The sequence below is a fragment of the Entelurus aequoreus genome, linkage group LG04 (assembly GCF_033978785.1).
Source record: "Entelurus aequoreus isolate RoL-2023_Sb linkage group LG04, RoL_Eaeq_v1.1, whole genome shotgun sequence".
Lineage (NCBI taxonomy): Eukaryota > Metazoa > Chordata > Actinopteri > Syngnathiformes > Syngnathidae > Entelurus > Entelurus aequoreus.
Window position 1 is genome coordinate 34,669,877 of NC_084734.1, and position 19,520 is coordinate 34,689,396.

The 19,520-nt window shown below is 39.6% G+C and overlaps 1 protein-coding gene and 1 long non-coding RNA gene across 9 annotated transcripts in view; one reads left to right on the forward strand and one right to left on the reverse strand.

Annotated features, from left to right (window-relative positions):
• The window catches only part of eya4 (EYA transcriptional coactivator and phosphatase 4), a 120,405-nt gene that overhangs the window by 22,686 nt on the left and 78,199 nt on the right, over positions 1 to 19,520 (reverse strand). For 6 of the 8 annotated variants that reach the window (XM_062044681.1, XM_062044686.1, XM_062044685.1 and 3 more), the window contains 9 exons: positions 18,283 to 18,366; positions 17,812 to 17,889; positions 15,347 to 15,413; positions 15,114 to 15,253; positions 14,900 to 15,043; positions 14,738 to 14,823; positions 6,414 to 6,588; positions 3,897 to 4,033; positions 3,708 to 3,791 (listed from right to left, as the gene is read on the reverse strand). In XM_062044681.1, coding sequence (XP_061900665.1) covers positions 3,708 to 3,791; positions 3,897 to 4,033; positions 6,414 to 6,588; positions 14,738 to 14,823; positions 14,900 to 15,043; positions 15,114 to 15,253; positions 15,347 to 15,413; positions 17,812 to 17,889; positions 18,283 to 18,366 — 995 coding nt within the window. The remainder of the gene's footprint in view (positions 1 to 3,707; positions 3,792 to 3,896; positions 4,034 to 6,413; positions 6,589 to 14,737; positions 14,824 to 14,899; positions 15,044 to 15,113; positions 15,254 to 15,346; positions 15,414 to 17,811; positions 17,890 to 18,282; positions 18,367 to 19,520) is intronic. The other 2 variants (XM_062044688.1, XM_062044682.1) reach the window with 1 other exon arrangement.
• LOC133648521 (uncharacterized) overlaps positions 1 to 19,520 on the forward strand; it is a 39,557-nt gene that overhangs the window by 2,576 nt on the left and 17,461 nt on the right. The window lies entirely within an intron of this gene.

Sequence of the window (19,520 nt, forward strand, 5' to 3'; positions counted from 1 at the left end):
ATGTAGTACTTGGCTTCGGTGGAGACGAGGAAAGACCTGCGTGTTGTTTCCTTTAATGTTAATAAACTTACAATGTTATGCAGAGGTATAGTTACAACAATTTTATAGACAAATTATACTATTTATAGTCACGGTGGAGAGTGCAGGGGCGCAAAATATTTTCTTCTTCCAAAAGGGGGGGCGTAACAGAAAATACATGAGAAGCACTGCTGTGTACAGTGTTGTATTTACTACTTACAAAGCATTTATGTCCTTGTTTTCATGTGTTTTACCTTTTTTTGGGGACTTGCTCTTCCCTCGCTACAACACGTTCACTTTACACGGCCTAGCTGTTACACAGATTTTTTTTGTGTGTATTTTTTTACAGTGTCACATGCTGTTTTTTTGTTTTTTTTACAGCGTATGAATGCGCATTGTGTTCTGCGTCCTGATTCACTAAGGGACTGTAGACCTCTGTCAATCAATCTTCTTCATGCCATGTGTCCTGTATAGTACAGACTGCGTTCAGCTTGCCTAATTTACAAAAGTGTTTGATGCGATCAGTTTGGCTCTTTATTGCTTTGTGTTTGCCGTCAATCTCAAAATGGCGACGAAACGCTATGCACCGACAGAGGCAAATTTAAAGCCATCACTGAGGAAGGGGGATATAATCCTGAACACGTTTTTAATATGGATAAGACAGGCTTATTTTGGAAACAAACACTTTAATAAAAAAGCGCAGGATTTAAGGCTCAAAAAGATCATGTGACTCTGGTTATGTGCGGCTTTTATGATAAAACCTGTAGGTAAAAAAAACCTGTAGGTAAAAAAATCCTGCAGCCCTAAAAAACAGGTTTTGCTCTTTGGTTTCATTCTTTAATACAGTAGTGTACTGTACTTATTTTTTTAAATCCACAAAAGTTTGAACTTTGAGAGTGTTTAAATGAGAGACGTGAGAAAATGTTAATAATGCCTGTCTGAGAAAAGTTTATAAAATGTGTGGTTAGGGGTTTTACAGCCTTACAACATATATAAGAATTAAAAAACATAATGTACAGTATTGTAAACGAAAAAAACATTAAAAAAACAACATGTAAACGAAAAAACATGCACAGTAAATGGAAAAAAATCGAAAACACTTCTACTACACGGATTTCACTTAAAGCGGGTAATTTTTGGAAGGTAACCCCATCATTAAAGGCGGGAACAGTCCATCTGCACTGCAACCACAACATTTCCCTGAATAAAGCCTATACCAGTGGTGTCAAACTAATTTTAGCTTGGGGGCCACATAGAATAAAATATATTCCCAAGTGGACCGAACTGGTAAAATCATGGCATCCATCCATCCATTTCCTACCGTTAGTCCCTTTTTTTGGGGTCGCGCATGATAACTTAAAAATAAAGACAACTTCATTGTTTTCTTTGTTTTACTTTGGCCAGAAATAGAACAAGCACATTCTGAAAATGTACAAATCACAAATAATCCTCTTGACAAAACACTTCAAGTTTGTTGAAAATTCTGAGGAAAAAAATGGCGGAGCTTTAAAAACACAATAAAGAACACGTCTCAGTGTATTTACAAAGCCATGATTAATATTGGATTGGCCAAAAAAGACAATAAATAGATGGAAACTTTTCTAGGTATCAAAAACCTCATTTGTCATGTCCACATATTAATTCTGTGCTAACTCAACAAACCATGAGAAACGGAGATAGAACAAGAGGGTTGAGTTACATTCTGTGTTGACTTTTCTCATTTTTGAGATATTTTGGGCCAGTGAGGTTGCCAAATAATGTGTTTAAAACCTGCCGTTTTACGTTTTGTTTGGGTCGAGGGAGAAGAGCCGCAGCCACACTTTACTGTGTACCTTTTGCTTGGCCCTGGTATGAACCGTGTGCTTGCCTAACATAATTGCTATTGTGACATCCAATGGACACATATACAACAGCAGTTTTTTTCATTAAAAAAATCTGCTTATCTTTAAACTTATCTCGTGGGGCGCGGGCCAGATAAAACCCATTTGTGGGCCTGATTTGGCCCGCGGGCCATATGTTTGACACCACAGGCCTATTCTATTCTGTCTGGTCATAGCTTCTACTTGCTGGAAAATGCTGAGTGCATTGCCTTGTGAGACAGCGCCCTCTGCTGGACTCATACGTATATATTTATTTTTAAACTACTTTCTACTAGGGATGATACTCGAAACCGGTTTTCCCGGTTGTTTGATAAGAAAAGAACCGAGTCCTCGGACTCGAATCCCTTTTTGAGAACCGGTACCCGTTATCGAGACCACTATAGTAAAGGAAAATAGTTGATTCCTTATTCGAATCCCGTCCCGACCAGAAATGCTCCGTGGGACATCACAAGAAATGACGTCACGTAGCTCAGTCATTAGGCGCAGATAGCGAAAGCAGGAAAACAATGGACGGGAAAGCGCTCCAAGGTGTAATAAAGTTCAAAACAAAAGCTATAATCCATCGAATAACTTTACTGAGAGATTTTAGCAGGGTAAAACACATGACGAACACTTTTACGACCAACCGGAAACATAGCAACCAGGCTAGCAACGCATCTCCTTTACGGCAGCTGTCGCAACGTTCTTAAAACAACCGCAGCACATACATATATATACAACATATCTCCCTTTTTTAACTTTTGTTTTTCTTTCCTTGTAAACAAAACAAAATCACACTGTAGATGTGTTGTCTGTCTAATTATAAATAATGCAGACGAGGCGTGTTGGCTGAGTTCTTGACGTTTACTTTCACAGCGTGGCAACATGCAACACTTTTCGGGGCTACCGCGCATGTTCGTAACTCCCGTTGCATGCTGGGTAGTGTAGTTGTTATATTCTCAAGCTCATAACATTTTTCCCCCTATAAAGAAATAATGTTAACTCAATAAAGTGTATTTCTTTTTTTAGCTTTAACTTTTCATTTTTTTAGCATTGTAACCACATTTGCAAAGAACTTTTCTCTTCATAGAATTTTCTTTCAATAAAGAAATAAAGTGCAAAAATGTCAAAGCATCATAACAAACAGTTATGTCAAATAGCAGCAGAAGTGCACTTTTTGGAGAGCTGTATTATTTTCAGTTTTGTGCCCAAGGGACTGATTTTATTTAACACTATATTATTATTTATACACCTATAGTGATCACAGAGACAGGTTGTTTTTGTGTTACTGTATATATTTGTTTCTCTGAAAAATCCCACTTAATATACTTTGGGTAACAACAGTCAATATTTATTTATTTTATTTTATTTTTTTAGGTGGGTAACAGTCAATATTTATTTATTTATTAGATTTTATTTTTTTATTATATAATAAAAGTGAGCTTTTGTTAAACCAAATATTGTGTGTTTTTTTCCATATACAACAACCAATCTGGACTCGATAAGAGAATCGATAAGGAATCGGTTCGATAAGAGGATTCGATAATAGGCTCGAACTCGATAATTCCTTATCAAACATCATCCCTACTTTCTACTGAGGTTACCTTTAAAAAAAATCAAATTATTGATGATTTAGAGCAGAGAAAATAAATCATGTGACCAAGCGAAGATCTACTGAATATTTTGCATGAATTGCAGTTTTTTCACAGGTGAGAGCTAGCATTTTCATATAGTGCAACAAAACCCCTAAAACGTCTTAGAAGCTAGTCTTGTTTGTATTGCTTGTTGTTTTTGACGTGATGACAAAGTATGATTAACATAATGACTCACCTTGCCATATTTCTGTGCGTAAGAGCCTGTGAGCAAAGAATGGAAGACAATGATGGTCTCATCCAGATCCCACACAAAAACCCTCTGCAAAGACATAAAAGACATCAGTGGTCCTCTCCATAAAAGGAAATGGCGACCATATAAAGCACTGCTAAGTGCTTTTACTCGGTTTTATTCCTGGTGTGTTACCTCCAGGTCACTATCAGGGGGAGGGGAGGGGTTGTTCTTGCGGCTCCGGCCTCGCGATTTGGACCCGCCACTCCGGCTCGCTCGGTCGTCGAGGTCCTTGATGGGCGTGGAGGGCCTCTGCACCGCAGAGAAGTCCCCTAAAGTAGGAAACAAACGAGTAGAGCAGGGATATTCATCTAAATTGTTTTGGGGGCCACAATTCCAGAAAGCTAAGGATAAGGAGCCAGACTTCTCCTTTCACTATTAGTCTTATTTTGTATATCCTGGGGAACCAGTCAGTGTCCTCTTATGTAGACATTTATTTTACATGAGTGCCCTGCTGTTTTTAAGCACTCGTGTTTTTAAGAATCGGCTGTAAAAATGTGAGTCTCTCAGAACTTTTTTGAACTGAACTCACAACCCAGCAGTTGAACGGCCCAAAAGATAAATATGCTACAGCAACATCTTAGTTAAATAAATCGCTTTCTGAAGAAACAATGTTTGCAAAGGTCTGCCAATGTGTTTACAGTGGTCCAAGTTCCTTTATACAACAGGAGCAATGTAGTGATTTTTGGAATTGCCTGCAAAAATGTTTGTCTCTCAGGTTTTGAACTGAACTCCGGGGCCAGTATGGTGTTACTCTCTGGCTGGATTTCGGCCCCGGACTGCCAGATGTATAGTTCCAGAGTATCCTAATGATGCATTGTCTAATCATGTACTTCTTGCACATGGGCTAATTAATGCTATATGCTTCCCGTGACTAACTGGATCCAGACCTCATATTGTTATGTCTCAATCCGAATTAGGGCGTAGGGGTAGGGATGGGGGTGGGGCGGTTCAGACACAAAGAAGACACAGCGAGTTCAGGAAAAGAGACGCCATGTCCGAGGGAAGACATGAGAGCGAGCGAGAGTGCAAAGATAAGCACTTATAATCATTGTTCCGCAACTCCAGCCAAGATAAACTACAGATAAGTTGGGGGAAAAAAGCAAGTCTGCACTTGTACTAGATGGGCAAAAGGCGGGCACTGCAAAGACAGGGAGTTAACAATGATGTTAGACATGGCTAAAGAATTACTACTATATGTCTATGGATATTCCCATTCATCCATGTCTTTGCAATCTCAGGGCACTCAATCAATCACAACTGGACTGTTTGGTTTGTCTTAGAAGGCGTTTCACCTCTCTTTCAAGTAGGCTTCATCAGTTCATGCTCATAGACTTAAAGGCCTACTGAAACCCACTACTACCGACCACACAGTCTGATAGTTTATATATCAATGATGAAATCTTAACATTGCAACACATGCCAATACGGCCGGGTTAGATTAGTAAAGTGCAATTTTAAATTTCCCGCGAAATATCCTGCTGAAAACGTCTCGGTATGATGACGTTTGCGCGTGACGTCACGGATTGTAGCAGACATTTTGGGACACCATTGTGGCCAGCTATTAAGTCGTCTGTTTTCATCGCAAAATTCCACAGTATTTTGGACATCTGTGTTGGTGAATCTTTTGCAATTTGTTTAATGAACAATGAAGACAGCAAAGAAGAAAGTTGTAGGTGGGAAGCGGTGTATTAGCGGCCGGCTGCAGCAACACAATCACGAAGAGAACTGGGACAACAGAGACTCTTACCAGGAGGACTTTGAGTTGGATACGCGCTACCGTGAGTACGCAGCTGTGGCTTCCAAACATTTGATCGCTTGCCCGTACGTGCGTGCCGCTATGTGCATGTCACGTACGTAACTTTGGGGAAATATATGTGCTGTATGAACTTTGCGGAAGTGAACTGTACTTTGGGCTGTGGGATTGAGTGTGTTGTGCGGATGTTTGAGTTGTATTGGCGGGTTATATGGACGGGAGGGGGGAGGTGTTTGTTATACGCAATTAATTTGTGGCATATTAAATATAAGCCTGGTTGTGTTGTGGCTAATAAAATATATATATGTCTTGTGTTTATTTACTGTTTTAGTCATTCCCAGCTGAATATCAGGTCCCACCCGCCTCTCACAGCATCTTCCCTATCTGAATCGCTTCCACTGCCCTCTAATCCTTCACTCTCACTTTCCTCATCCACAAATCTTTCATCCTCGCTCAAATTAATGGGGTAATCGTCGCTTTCTCGGTCCGAATTGCTCTCGGTGCTGGTGGCCATGATTGTAAACAATGTGCAGATGTGAGGAGCTCCACAACCTGTGACGTCACGCTACTTCCGGTACAGGCAAGGCTTTTTTATCAGCGACCAAAAGTTGCGAACTTTATCGTCGATGTTCTCTACTAAATCCTTTCAGCAAAAATATGGCAATATCGCAAAATGATCATGTATGACATAGAATGGACCTGCTATCCCCGTTTAAATAAGAAAATCTAATTTCAGTAGGCCTTTAAATTGGTCACATCTAGTCTGATGAGAGACCAAACGTCCTCTAAGACAAACCAAACAGTCCAGTTGCGATCGATTGAATGCCCTGAGATATTACTACTATAGTAATATTACTACTATAGTAGGAAATGAGCGCACAGAACCACCAACTAACCTGGATGGAGTTCTGCAGCCTGGCCCGTCATAGCAGGGGCGGAGTCTTGAAGCTGGTAGGCTGCGGTCGAGATGGTCCCGTCCACACTGCCGGAGGTCATGTACGTCCCGTATGTGGAGGCGGAATAATACTGGGCGTACTGGTTTTGGCCAAAGGTCGTGTATGAGGGATACTCCTGTTAAGAGAGTAGAAGGGGGGGAGGGGCAGTGGTTAGCATGTTGGCTGCACAGTGAGGAGATGATTTACTAAGACAATGAAAACATGTGGTGCAGACCGCCTTATTTAAAAGAGGATTTTGCGTGTACTATACGGGGCATCACCACAGAGAGACTCATTTACTGCACATTTATGTTTTCAAACATGCAAGAGAGAGACATTTACCACTTTTTATGGGCATTTTACAAGCAGCTGTGATGTGCATCGACATTGACCACTTGTTTTTCTTCTTTTGTTGTTTTACAGCTGAAAGTGAGTGGGAGGGAGGCTGCACATGATTCTGCTCAAAAGGTAAAAATGCATTCTTAAAGAAGTTTTTTTCATATAAGAAATATCTTAATAATAAATATATGTGAAAAAAACAAACCTTATAAAAAAATATTAAAGGACACCAAAACGCATCAATTGAATTTGTTTTATTCAGCGCCTTAAGGCCCACTTAAGAACTTCCAGTTTTGGTTGATTTTGGCAGCACCAATAGACCAAAGCGGTAGTGTTTTGCCTGAAGGAAGACTACATTTCTCATAAAAACCAGCGCATATAGTGTCAAACTGACATGATAATACAACGATGATTCAGTGTGACTGATCTTTCCGGAGTAGGAACTTACATATTTTACTCAAACTTTATGTTTGTAGTTTGCAGTCATCGCATTGTTTTTTCTTCTTACAGTACTTTTGAGTTTGTTGCGTGGCTGGTTGTGTCAGTGTGGAACTGCCAACTAGCTGGTGGCTATTTATTGCTACCAGGCAAATTTCCAATAGCTAACATTAGCATTATCATTTTGATTTGATCATCAACAATGACTTACTAGTCCAGAAAGGAACAGAACCAAGGCAGCATCGGTCAAAAATATCTCCTCACGCCAGTGAGTAAAAGCTGGGGCAATGTTGACCTTTGACTGTCTTTTTATCAGGGTAGGCTCCCTTTTTCTTTTTTTTGTCTTCTCAGACAAAACTTGTCGTTTTTTGCAGCTTCGGCCATGATAGCAGTAATTGCACGTAAGCGTTAGCATCGACTTCCGTCTTTGCAACGAATGGGAAAAGGAGAAATGACGTATGCTGTAAAGCAAGTCAGTACATTTGTAGTCTTTTGTGTGTCAGGGTTCCTGCCACCCTCCTCAAAGTTGCTTAGTGCCAGGGAAAGCCATACAGACCCCTCAGGCCATGAGAGAGGTGTCATTCAACTAGTTGTGAGTCCATGTAGCACCCCAAAATTTATGAAAATATTTTATGAAGGTTGAAAAGTTATTTGGCACTGCTTTAAGTCCTCTAGCAACTATAAAATTATAAAATGATGTTTCTGAAAAGTCTAATATGTTTTATCTATGACCGTCCAAAATGTTGACACACACACGTTTAACGGGGGTTTCTCGTCTGTCCATCACCTGTCTGTTCAGTTCGAGCACTGATCCTGCAGCTGTGTGTGGAACTGTCAGTTTGCACATCCTTCTGACACTAGTGCTTGCAAAGTGGTGGTGAGAGTTGATAAATCACGTCGCGTGTGCTAAAATATTATAATTGCATCTCTTCCTCCCAGTATAGTGGGCATTTTGATGATCAGCGTATATTTTGCATATTAATGAAGACAGAGACGCAAAATGGATTGCACGTCTTATTCTGCTCACTTAGCAGACACAATCCACTTTGCACACGTTTGGTGGATCACATGTGAGATCAAGTTTGCACGTATTTTAGTAAATCGGGCTCTAAATCAGGAGTCCTTAGCTACATTTGTCAAAAAGCCAGAATTTATTTTAGCAGAACGGGCAAATATAGTTAAGAAATAACCTAAATATAATTGGGGATTGGTACTAAATGTTGTCCGTACTACTGGGCATCGATTTACCTAAAATCAAATGGTGCCAAATGTCGATACCTTTGTTACACATGACGTCACGTCCGGCTCAAACACTTGGCCAGCAGCACTCAGAGCGGCCTAAGTCTGACTTCCTCCAAATAATGTTGCAATTTTCCATGTCAACAAAGCAAGTAAAACACTAAACGTACAGAAAGACTTCACTTTTCAAAATGCACTAGCTCTATGCTAATTTACGGATCTGCCATAGACTACTGATATTAAGCATTAGCGATTTTAAGATTAAATTAAAGATTAAAGTACCAATGATTGTCACACACACACTAGATGTGGTGAAATTTGTCCTCTGCATTTGACCCATTCCCTTTTGGAGCAGTGGGCAGCAGCGGCGCCGCGCCCGGGAATCATTTTGGTGATTTAACCCCCAACTCCAACCCTTGATGCTGAGTGCCAAGCAGGGAGGGAAACGGGTCCCATTTTTATAGTCTTTGGTATGACTCGGCTGGGATTTGAACTCCAACCTACCGATCTCAGGGCGGACACTCTAACCACTACATGGCGCTTTCAACACCTCCAAATTTGGTAATGAAAACTACAACTAAGATGCACGTTACAACAAACAGCTGGTGTGTAATAAATACAATACTTACAGTTTAAACACTTTGTAATGTGCAAAAAAAGAGTAGTTTAAAGGTAAAGACTACTCCTTGACTAGGCAGTCTACTATAATACTTGTGAATGAGCCTGAAATATAATAAATGAAGACAATTGGAAAGCAGAGTTATCCTTATCATCTCACTGTTAATTGTTAAATAAATTTTTTTTTATCAAACAAAAAAATTTATTAACACATGAACACACAAAAGTGTAAAAAAATGATACTATTGAGTATATTGATTCCCTGGTACCAGGAATTGGTACCGTGTCCATTTAAATGTGAAAGGAGCCCATCTCTAATTAAAATACAAATAATATTACAATAATAGTGCTACATGTTACCATTCACCATGACTGGGACTTGAACCCTGGCCCTCTTGTTCAGAGAGTGAGCATCGTTACTCATCCAGCTATCCACAATCCAAGTGTACTCTGCCGTGGACATTTGGTTGAATTATTCTGTGGTCTACTGCAGAGGACACTGGTTCTCAGGAGGATATGTGCCGGGCAGCAGGGTGCACCAGCCCTTTCGCCCAAAGTCAGCTGAGATAGGCTCCATCTTACCGTAGCCCTTATGAGGACAAGCGCTATAGAAATGTTGGATGTTTGCTGGATGGACTCCAACTGTCTTCCCTCGCTTCCTACAAAACTGTTCAAATTAAATTCGTCTGGCTTTTACAGTCCCAGCGAAGAGAGCGAGGTTGCTTTTATGAGTCGGCCACATAGATCTCTAAACGAGAGCAGGCCACATTAAAGTCCCAATTCGAAGGGTTTTTACAAGCAAAATACAATGCATCAAACAGACACGGGCGAAAAATCCTCTCTCGCAAAGTTCCAGTGTAATTAGATTTCTGTGTCTGTAAAATCATTTTTTTCTTTGTCTTAACTGCTATTGCAGAGAGAAAAAACAAAGCTTTAGCTCGGTCAGTGACGTGCATTGGAGCGCACGTATTAACATCTGCTCCCCACGCTGACGACTGCCAAGAAAAGTTCCATGGGAAAGTTCATATTTAGGCTCAAGATACCTTTTTAAAGTTGAAGCCACGGTAGGGAGAGTAAAATCGAAGAATTGGGGGCGGGGGGCTCAACATGTCCTCAAAAACAACTCCATTATGCGTGATGTCGGCATAACTGCACAAGCCCTCAGTGCAAAATATATTTACATTTTTCTGTGGAATTGTTAAGAATGTAAACAGTTTGACCCTGGAACTGATCATTTTTATTCCCTAATTGTTCTTTTTTTAATTGGAAATCAGCGTCCTGGAAAAGCATACATATTATTGCTTGTGTCCAAAGTGTGGCTTGAGGGTACATTTTAGACCGCACCTCTTTTTTAGTTGCCCAGCATATTGAGAACATTTTAATTAATTGATTAATAATGATCTATAACAGGAGTCCCCAAACTTTTTGACTCGGGGGCCGCATTGGGTTAAAAAAATTTGGCCCGGGGCCGGTCTGTGTATGTATGTATTAGAGATGCGCGGTTTGCGGACACAACCGCGGAGTCTGCGGATAATCCGCGGGTCGGGCGGATGCATGACGAAAAAAATCGATTTTAAATAGATCCGGAAGGGTGGCGGTTGAACCAATTCGGAAATATATATACATAGTTAAATGTTGTTACCCACATACGAAAAACGAGCAGCACTCTTTGAAACAGGCAATCATTCATCAGGCACTGCTGCAGCTATCACGCCAAATTTCTTCCCCCCTACAAAAGCATTCCCCCCATTTACTTCCGGGGCTGCGTCCAATAAAGTCACAATGTTGCCGGGGGTCCTTAACCCGCACGCGACTGTCCTGTTTCGTGCCTGTACAAAAAAAAACAATAATCGATTTCTTCAGATTCCAGCAGCTGTCAAAGACGAAGTATCCTTCCAGCGACGGGCAGTCAAAGCCGAAGTGCTATCGATCGCTGTCAATGACGTAAGAGGAAACATGACCACGGAAGTAAATGGGAGGGGGAAGGTTTTTGTAGGGGGAAGAAATTTGGCGTGACACAGCACACCACAACACAACAGAAGAAGAAGAAAAAAATAAAAAGATGGCAACGCCAGCTGCAAACGTGGTACGCGACGAACTAAAAAAGGGAATACTAAAGACCAGGGAAAAAAAATAACAATAATAGTCAACACTTTCTTATTGGAAATTACAATAATATTATAATAATGATAAATAATATTATCACGCATTAATATCTCTTAGCCTCTAATGCGTGGCCAAGAGATATTAATGCGTGGCACACATTGAATGTCTCTGCTGCATTGGATCAGTCTCCTTTCTTTAACAGGCAAAAGCTTTCTAACCTCACTAATGCCTTGCATCGTCTATATTAGATATATAACAGCGGGTGGGTGGCGGGTGGCGGGCGGTTGTGGTTTTGATAAAATGTTAGTTCGGGTAGATGGCGGGTGGATGAAATAATTGCCTATCCGCGCATCTCTAGTATGTATATATATATATATATATATATATATATATATATATATATATATATATATATATATATATATATATATATATATATATATATATGTATATATATACACTACCGTTCAAAAGTTTGGGGTCACATTGAAATGTCCTTATTTTTTAAGGAAAAACACTGTACTTTTCAATGAAGATAACTTTAAACTAGTCTTAACTTTAAAGAAATACACTCTATACATTGCTAATGTGGTAAATGACTATTCTAGCTGCAAATGTCTGGTTTTTGGTGCAATATCTACATAGGTTTATAGAGGCCCATTTCCAGCAACTATCACTCCAGTGTTCTAATGGTACAATGTGTTTGCTCATTGGCTCAGAAGGCTAATTGATGATTAGAAAACCCTTGTGCAATTATGTTCACACATCTGAAAACAGTTTAGCTCGTTACAGAAGCTACAAAACTGACCTTCCTTTGAGCGGATTGAGTTTCTGGAGCATCACATTTGTGGGGTCAATTAAATGCTCAAAATGGCCAGAAAAAGAGAACTTTCATCTGAAACTCGACATGCTATTCTTGTTCTTAGAAATGAAGGCTATTCCACAAAATTGTTTGGGTGACCCCAAACTTTTGAACGGTAGTGTATATATATATATTCCGAGCGCGATGATGTCACGTTATCTATGAGAAAATGCATTTTTAGACAATATGATTTGCCTGAGCAGCTAGGAGACACAGAAAGTAACAAACGGTAGAAAATGGATTAGAAAGGACAGATTTGAAAAATAATAACTCAAAATAAAATAAATATATGTACGTTTTTTTAACTTGGGACTTACAGCTGGCCGGATATTGGATGTTGGCGGGCCTGATCCGGCCCGCGGGCCGTTGCTTGGGGACCCTTGATCTACAAACCCTGTTTCCATGAGTTGGGAAATTGTGTTAGATGTAAATATAAACGGAATACAATGATTTGCAAATCATTTTCAACCCATATTCAGTTGAATATGCTACAAAGACAACATATTTGATGTTCAAACTGATAAAAAATTTTTTTTTTTGCAAATAATCATTAACTTTAGAATTTGATGCCAGCAGCACGTGACAAAGAAGTTGGGAAAGGTGGCAATAAATACTGATAAAGTTGAGGAATGCTCATCAAACACTTATTTGGAACATCCCACAGGTGTGCAGGCTAGTTGGGAACAGGTGGGTGCCATGATTGGGTATAAAAACAGCTTCCCAAAAAATGCTCTGTCTTTCACAAGAAAGGATGAGGCGAGGTACACCCCTTTGTCCACGACTGCGTGAGCAAATGACCGTGACCTTCGATCCCTCAGACGGCACTGTATCAAAAACCGACATCAATATCTAAAGGATATCACCACATGGGCTCAGGAACACTTCAGAAAACCACTGTCACTAAATACAGTTGGTCGCTACATCTGTAAGTGCTATTTAAAGCTCTACTATGCAAAGCGAAAGCCATTTATCAACAACATCCAGAAACGCCGCCGGCTTCTCTGGGCCCGAGATCATCTAAGATGGACTCATGCAAAGTGGAAAAGTGTTCTGTGGTCTGACGAGTCCACATTTCAAATTGTTTTTTGAAATATGCGACATCGTGTCATCCGGACCAAAGGGAAAGCAAACCATCCAGACTGTTATTGACGCAAAGTTGAAAAGCCAGCATCTGTGATAGTATGGGGGTGCATTAGTGCCCAAGGCATGGGTAACTTACACATCTGTGAAGGCACCATTAATGCTGAAAGGTACATACAGGTTTTGGAACAACATATGCTGCCATCTAAGCGCCGTCTTTTTCATGGACGCCCCTGCTTATTTCAGCAAGACAATGCCAAGCCACATTCAGCACGTGTTACAACAGCGTGGCTTCGTAAAAAAAGAGTGCGGGAACTTTCCTGGTCCGCCTGCAGTCCAAACCTGTATCCCATCGAAAACGTGTGGCGCATTATGAAGCGTAAAATACGACAGCGGAGACCCCGGACTGTTGAACGACTGAAGTTCTACATAAAACAAGAATGGGAAAGAATTCCACTTTCAAAGCTTCAACAATTAGTTTCCTCAGTTCCCAATCGTTTATTGAGTGTTTTTAAAAGAAAAGGTGATGTAACACAGTGGTGAACATGCCCTTTCCCAACTACTTTGGCACGTGTTGCAGCCATTAAATTCTAAGTTAATTATTAATTGCAAAAAAAAATAAAAAGTTTATGAGTTTGAACATCAAATATCTTGTCTTTGTAGTGCATTCAATTGAATATGGGTTGAAAAGGATTTGCAAATCATTGTATTCCGTTTATATTTACATCTAACACAATTTCCCAACTCATATGGAAACGGGGTTTGTATAATATTAGATATCGCACTAATTTGCTTTGTCACCTGCCACACAAAATGTGGATGTTTTGTTCAGCAAGCTTAGCACAAGGGTGTCCAAAGTGCAGCTCGGGGCCATCTTGTTTTTAATGGGCTCCTGACACATTCTAAAAGGCAAATAAAACACATCCTGGATAAGAAAATTACACACAAGAAAGAAAAAAATACAACTGGCCCCAATTCTCTCACAAATGTGCCCTCCAAAAACAAAATGTCCGACGACCTGTGCGTCTTACTCTATACGGTCTTTGATGGTTTCCATCATGATGGAATGTTTTTGAGTGTGCTAAAACCCCTAAAAATGGTTTAGTTTTCCGTTGTGAGTCTGTGCAGCCCTTTGAGACACTTGTGATTAAGGGCTGTGTAAATTAAATTTGACTGATTAATAATAATAATATTTGACTGATTAATAATAATAATAATAATAATAATAATAATGAGTTAAATCAATTTCTCAAGGGGGTTAGATTAGGTACAGTAATTTGCTTTGTTACATGTAACACAAAGCTAAATTGTGAATGGTTTGTTTAGATAGTTTAGCATACATACTGTACATTAAATTGCTTTTTGTATTTGTAATGTAGAAAATGTATCAAAGTGGCATTCTTCAATGTATCTGTAAGCGACCCTCGCTGGAAAAGGTTTGGACACCACTGGCTTAGCATATCCTCCTGAGAGCCGGCATCCTCTGCAGTGAACATTTGTGTTTTGCAACACTTGGTTATTTTTCTCCAAAATGTGCACTTTCACTTTTAAAATAGCCTACTGAGCATTTTTTTTATTTTATTTTGCAGTCTGTAATGGGTACCTGCTGAGCTGCAGTGTAGTTGGCTGGACTGGACACAGAGTTGTTGGTGGTGTAAAGGCCTCCTGAGGAAGGGGTGAAACTTGAACCTAGAAGGGGAACAAAAAAAAAAAGACATTGAAAAGCCTTGTCTGACCCTTTTTTTTTAACATTTGAGATCCAGACCTGGCATCTGGTAGGGCGAGTAGGCCGTCTGTCCTGGCTGAGGCGTGGTGAAGCCGGGACTGTAACTCAGACCCGTCTGGAGAGGAGACTGACTCTGGGCCAGGCCGCTTTCTGTCTTAATGCCTGGCAGCATGACGCCCAGGTCTGTGGTTGAAGATAGAACCAAACATTTGAACTATGTCACTCGTTAATGCTGCTGTCTGTGCTGCCTTACCATAGCCAGACAGTCCATATGCCTGTCCTGTTTGCGAGTACGTGTAGACAGCGGACTGCTGCATACTGCTGAACTGCGGCTGGCCCGCGTACGTCGGCATGGATGGAGCAGGCGGCGTGGAGAGGATGTGAGAGTAAGGCCTGCCAATTATCAAACAACCGTGGTGATAATAATAATGATGATGATGATGAAAAAAAAATGTGCTACAAGTTTCTACAAAGAGGCTTACTTACTTGGAGGGGTAAAGAGGAGGAGAGTACTGGTGTGCTGAGCGAGGACTGTATCCACTGCTGGTGATGACTGGAGATGAATAATACGCAAAATAATAACACAGATTATTCTACAGTGGCCAAAATGAAATCGCTTACTTAGTCATGCATGCATAAAATGTATCAAATCTCCAAGATATTAGAAAACATTTGTCAATAACAGGGAAGGCATAACATGAAACCAGAATAAATAATCTCTCTCATAATATATGATCAAAAATAAAAATATATATAATAAACCACATATGTTTCAATATCTGTCCAATTAATTGTTAGTTTACCCAAATGTTATACTTTCCTGTGTATTTTTACAACAATCTTTAAATTTTATAAAGCTTGTTTTTTTATATCACAGTAGCTACCTACACACTACTTTATAAAAATAAATGAGCACTGCTCAATTAAATACATAAGAATTAGGGGTGTTTAAAAGATGTAATTGCCATTTATTTTTTTACAATTCTAAATCGATTCCTAATTTTCAAAAAAAAAAAAAAAAAAAAAAAAAAAATATATATATATATATATATATATATATATATATATATATATATATATATATATATATATATATATATATATATATATATATCTCAATGTTCCCTCTAATTTTTCATGTGTGTGAGCAAACGCAAAAACTCCCTGAGCATTCAGTGGAGCCCATGTGAACAACATCAGACGTGCACACTGTGGCTACACCAGCAGCACACCTGTCCCAAACCTGACTAAATAACAAGTTAAATCTCCATCCATCCATCCATTTTCTACCGCTTGTCCCTTTCGGGGTCGCGGGATGTGCTGGAGCCTATCTCAGCTGCATTCGGGCGGAAGGCGGGGTACACCCTGGACAAGTCCCCACCTCATCGCAGGGCCAACACAGATAGACAGACAACATCCTCTTATTATTATAATCAAATGACAGCAGTCATTTCCATGAGGTTATTTTCTAATATAAGTGTTTAGGCCCACTTACAATGACAATAACAAAAAATATTGTTTTTCATGAACTATGTACTTGTATTGTTTGTCTGGGTGGAGGTCCTGCTTTGGAAATAACTTGTACCCCTTTCAGACATTGCATTTAGTTCCCATTAAAACATTCACATGTTGCACAATGAGATGTAAGCAGGGGATCATGTGTACATTCCTGCAACTTCCTGTTTGTAAAAAATATATTTTTATTAGTATTTATTTAATATACTAACAGCATTTCATGATTAATATGTATAAATTAAGATTCCTAATAAATGACACTAGAATAAGCACACATTTGATTGGTAAATCATAGTCTAACGACCTGGAATGACACTTTGTGTGGTGTTGGAGTTGTCCGACTTTTTGTGTGGCTGTAAATGCATCACTGGCTAAGTGCCATATGTGCATGTGTTGGCGCAAGTGAGAAAGAGCGAGCGACTGCTGCTGATCTAACAAAGTTGCTTTTGGTCTGGTTTGTACTGCAGAAAATGACCAGTTTTGCTAGATATCATTTTTTTTTACTAATGTTTTGGTGATGTGTTTATGGCCGACAATAAAGAGTTTTGCTCAGTAAAGTGATGGATGGAATTCATGTCCTCAAAGCGTCTCGACAGACGTTACAATATTTGAACAATGATGACAAAAACTGTTTTCTTTGTCGTGTCCGTGTCGTGTCGAAAATTGTTATGCGCTTATTTTTTTATTTTATTTTGTGTGTGGCATAGATTTGCCGTGCGCAGAGGACGCTTGAGCAGTGCGCAACTGCACAGGCGCGCACCTTAGAGGGAACATTGATATATATATATATATATATATATATATATATATATATATATATATATATATATATATATATATATATATATATATATATATATATATAAAAGCTATTATCATTTTTATACCAAATACTATATTTTGAGAATCAGTTTGAATAGAGAATTGTGAGATGTTATAAAATTCCTATCTCTAGTAAGACAACTTAATAAGAGTATCACTGTAACATACATTACAATATTTATGATCATTCATGTGCTAAAGCATTAATCTGCGATAATATTAAAAAAAACAACAACACAATATTGGTTTAGTAAACATAATAGGTACTATTTTGTATGCAGTTAAGATATTTGTGGCCTCAGGGAGAAAAAGAATGCATGTAGTTGTCACCGAGATGTCACACTCCGTAGTTGTATAAGTGTGTGTGTGTGTGTGTGTGTGTGTGTCCAAGTGTAAAAATGAGTGTGACGCCATCCAAGGCTGGGCAACGCTTTTGGGGATTAGAGCTTTCAGTGAGGCCACCCCTCGCCTCAAATTGATGTTGCCGTGCGTGTGTGAGTGAGTGTGAGTGTGTTAGCTAACACCTCGACTTGACTTCGACAGTCAGTTCCTTAACACCTGAAAGTGTGTGTGTGTGTGTGTGTGTATGTGTGTGCACACTGTGTGTTTGTTACCTGAGCTGCCGTAGGAGTCTAGCGTTGCGTCACCCGTGGTGGTGACGGTCTCGCTGTTGTTCATTGGCTCTGTTTTCACTTAAAGACAAAAGAAGACGTGGAGTGTTGGCGTAGGCTAGTGCGGGGGACACAACCCACACACCAAAAATGATTAGACCCTTTTCCACCAAGTTCAGTTTGGTATCAAATGTAATGGTTCCAGTGTCAAAATATTTGTTGGTACCAGACTAACTAACTTGGCACCCTTTTTTCTGTGGTACCAACCCCAGGGGCATAATAGCACCGGAACTGACCTGGAGCACTTGGTGGAAACAGGACTTTTACATGCACACACTGCCACAAGATGACTGAAAATAATTCCCAGCAAACAAAAAAAATAATATAAAAGCAATCCAAGCCAATTAGGCACAGATGAAAAAACACAAGTGGTATTAATGGCTGCTGTCAAGTCACACACATGCACCTCTGTACCATAGTCCTTGGAGGCAGGTGCTGGGGGCGGGCTGCTGCAGCCAAGCAGCCAATCAGCCGTGTTTAGAACGGTCATGTTTTCACCTACAGGGGGTGCAAGGTGGGAAGCTGGTGAGGACACGATGAGGGCGCCGATTGATGACGTTTTGTGTTATGTTGTTCAAAATGCTTTCCAATACAAATACATATTCAGATCAGAATACTTTTACACAACACATACTGGCTTACACCCTGGGCACTTCACTAAAGACGAGAAATCGTTATATAAACTGGGAGTTTCCAAGATATTGTATAATTTAACTGATTAGCTTATTTAGTTATACCAACTTTTTTCCCCAACAGGTATAAATGCAAACCTTTGCAATATTGCATGGCTGACAATTGGCTTATTTGCATTTCCAAAAATAAATGTTATTTAATTTTTTTGAACTTTTTTAAAACTCGGACATGTAATTACTTAATTTCCTCAACTGATGTACTAACATCATCTACAACAACACTTGTGAATGTGGACTCATTTCATTAATCACACAAAGTTAGAAGGGGATACATAATATTTCAGCATATTTATGTGAGACAGACAATGTTTCCCCATTACCAACAACATTTTTGATAATTAAGGCATGAACGTAACCATCCACATTTTGTATACTCTCACTAATAAGCAGCGTAAGTACATAGTGTCCAAACCCCAGTCTTGCCTCTATATTTACATGGCACATAGCTCCGCCCACTCTGAAGTCATGCACGCTCTCCTGCAGGGGATACAAAAAATTGCTATCGCGACATCCGGTGGGCACACTTAGAACAGCAGTTTTCTTTCATTCAAACTCATCTCACGGGCCGGATAAAACCTGGCCGAACGTTTAACACCCCTGGTCTACAGGGTTTCTTTCTGCTCAAAAGGATTCTTCTTTCATTCCTACAAGCAACGTTTGTAAGTTTTACAATACAACTAAAACAATTCATACTTACTAAACCGTACCTTGTGCAGGAGTGTTTTTATGCATTTTTGTACATGCTATCATAATGTAATCAAGCTAGAAAATTAGCGTTGTTAGCATTAGCAAAAATTGCTAACACGTTTACAAGCGTCTGATAGTATTATTAACTAACGATGGCATTCTTTTTGTATTGTTTCAGTTTCGTACATTTACCAAAACGTCACCGTGGAGTTATTGAGTCTGTTTAACTGATTGAAGAGCTAGCTCCCGCAGCTAGTGGGTCCACAACGATGA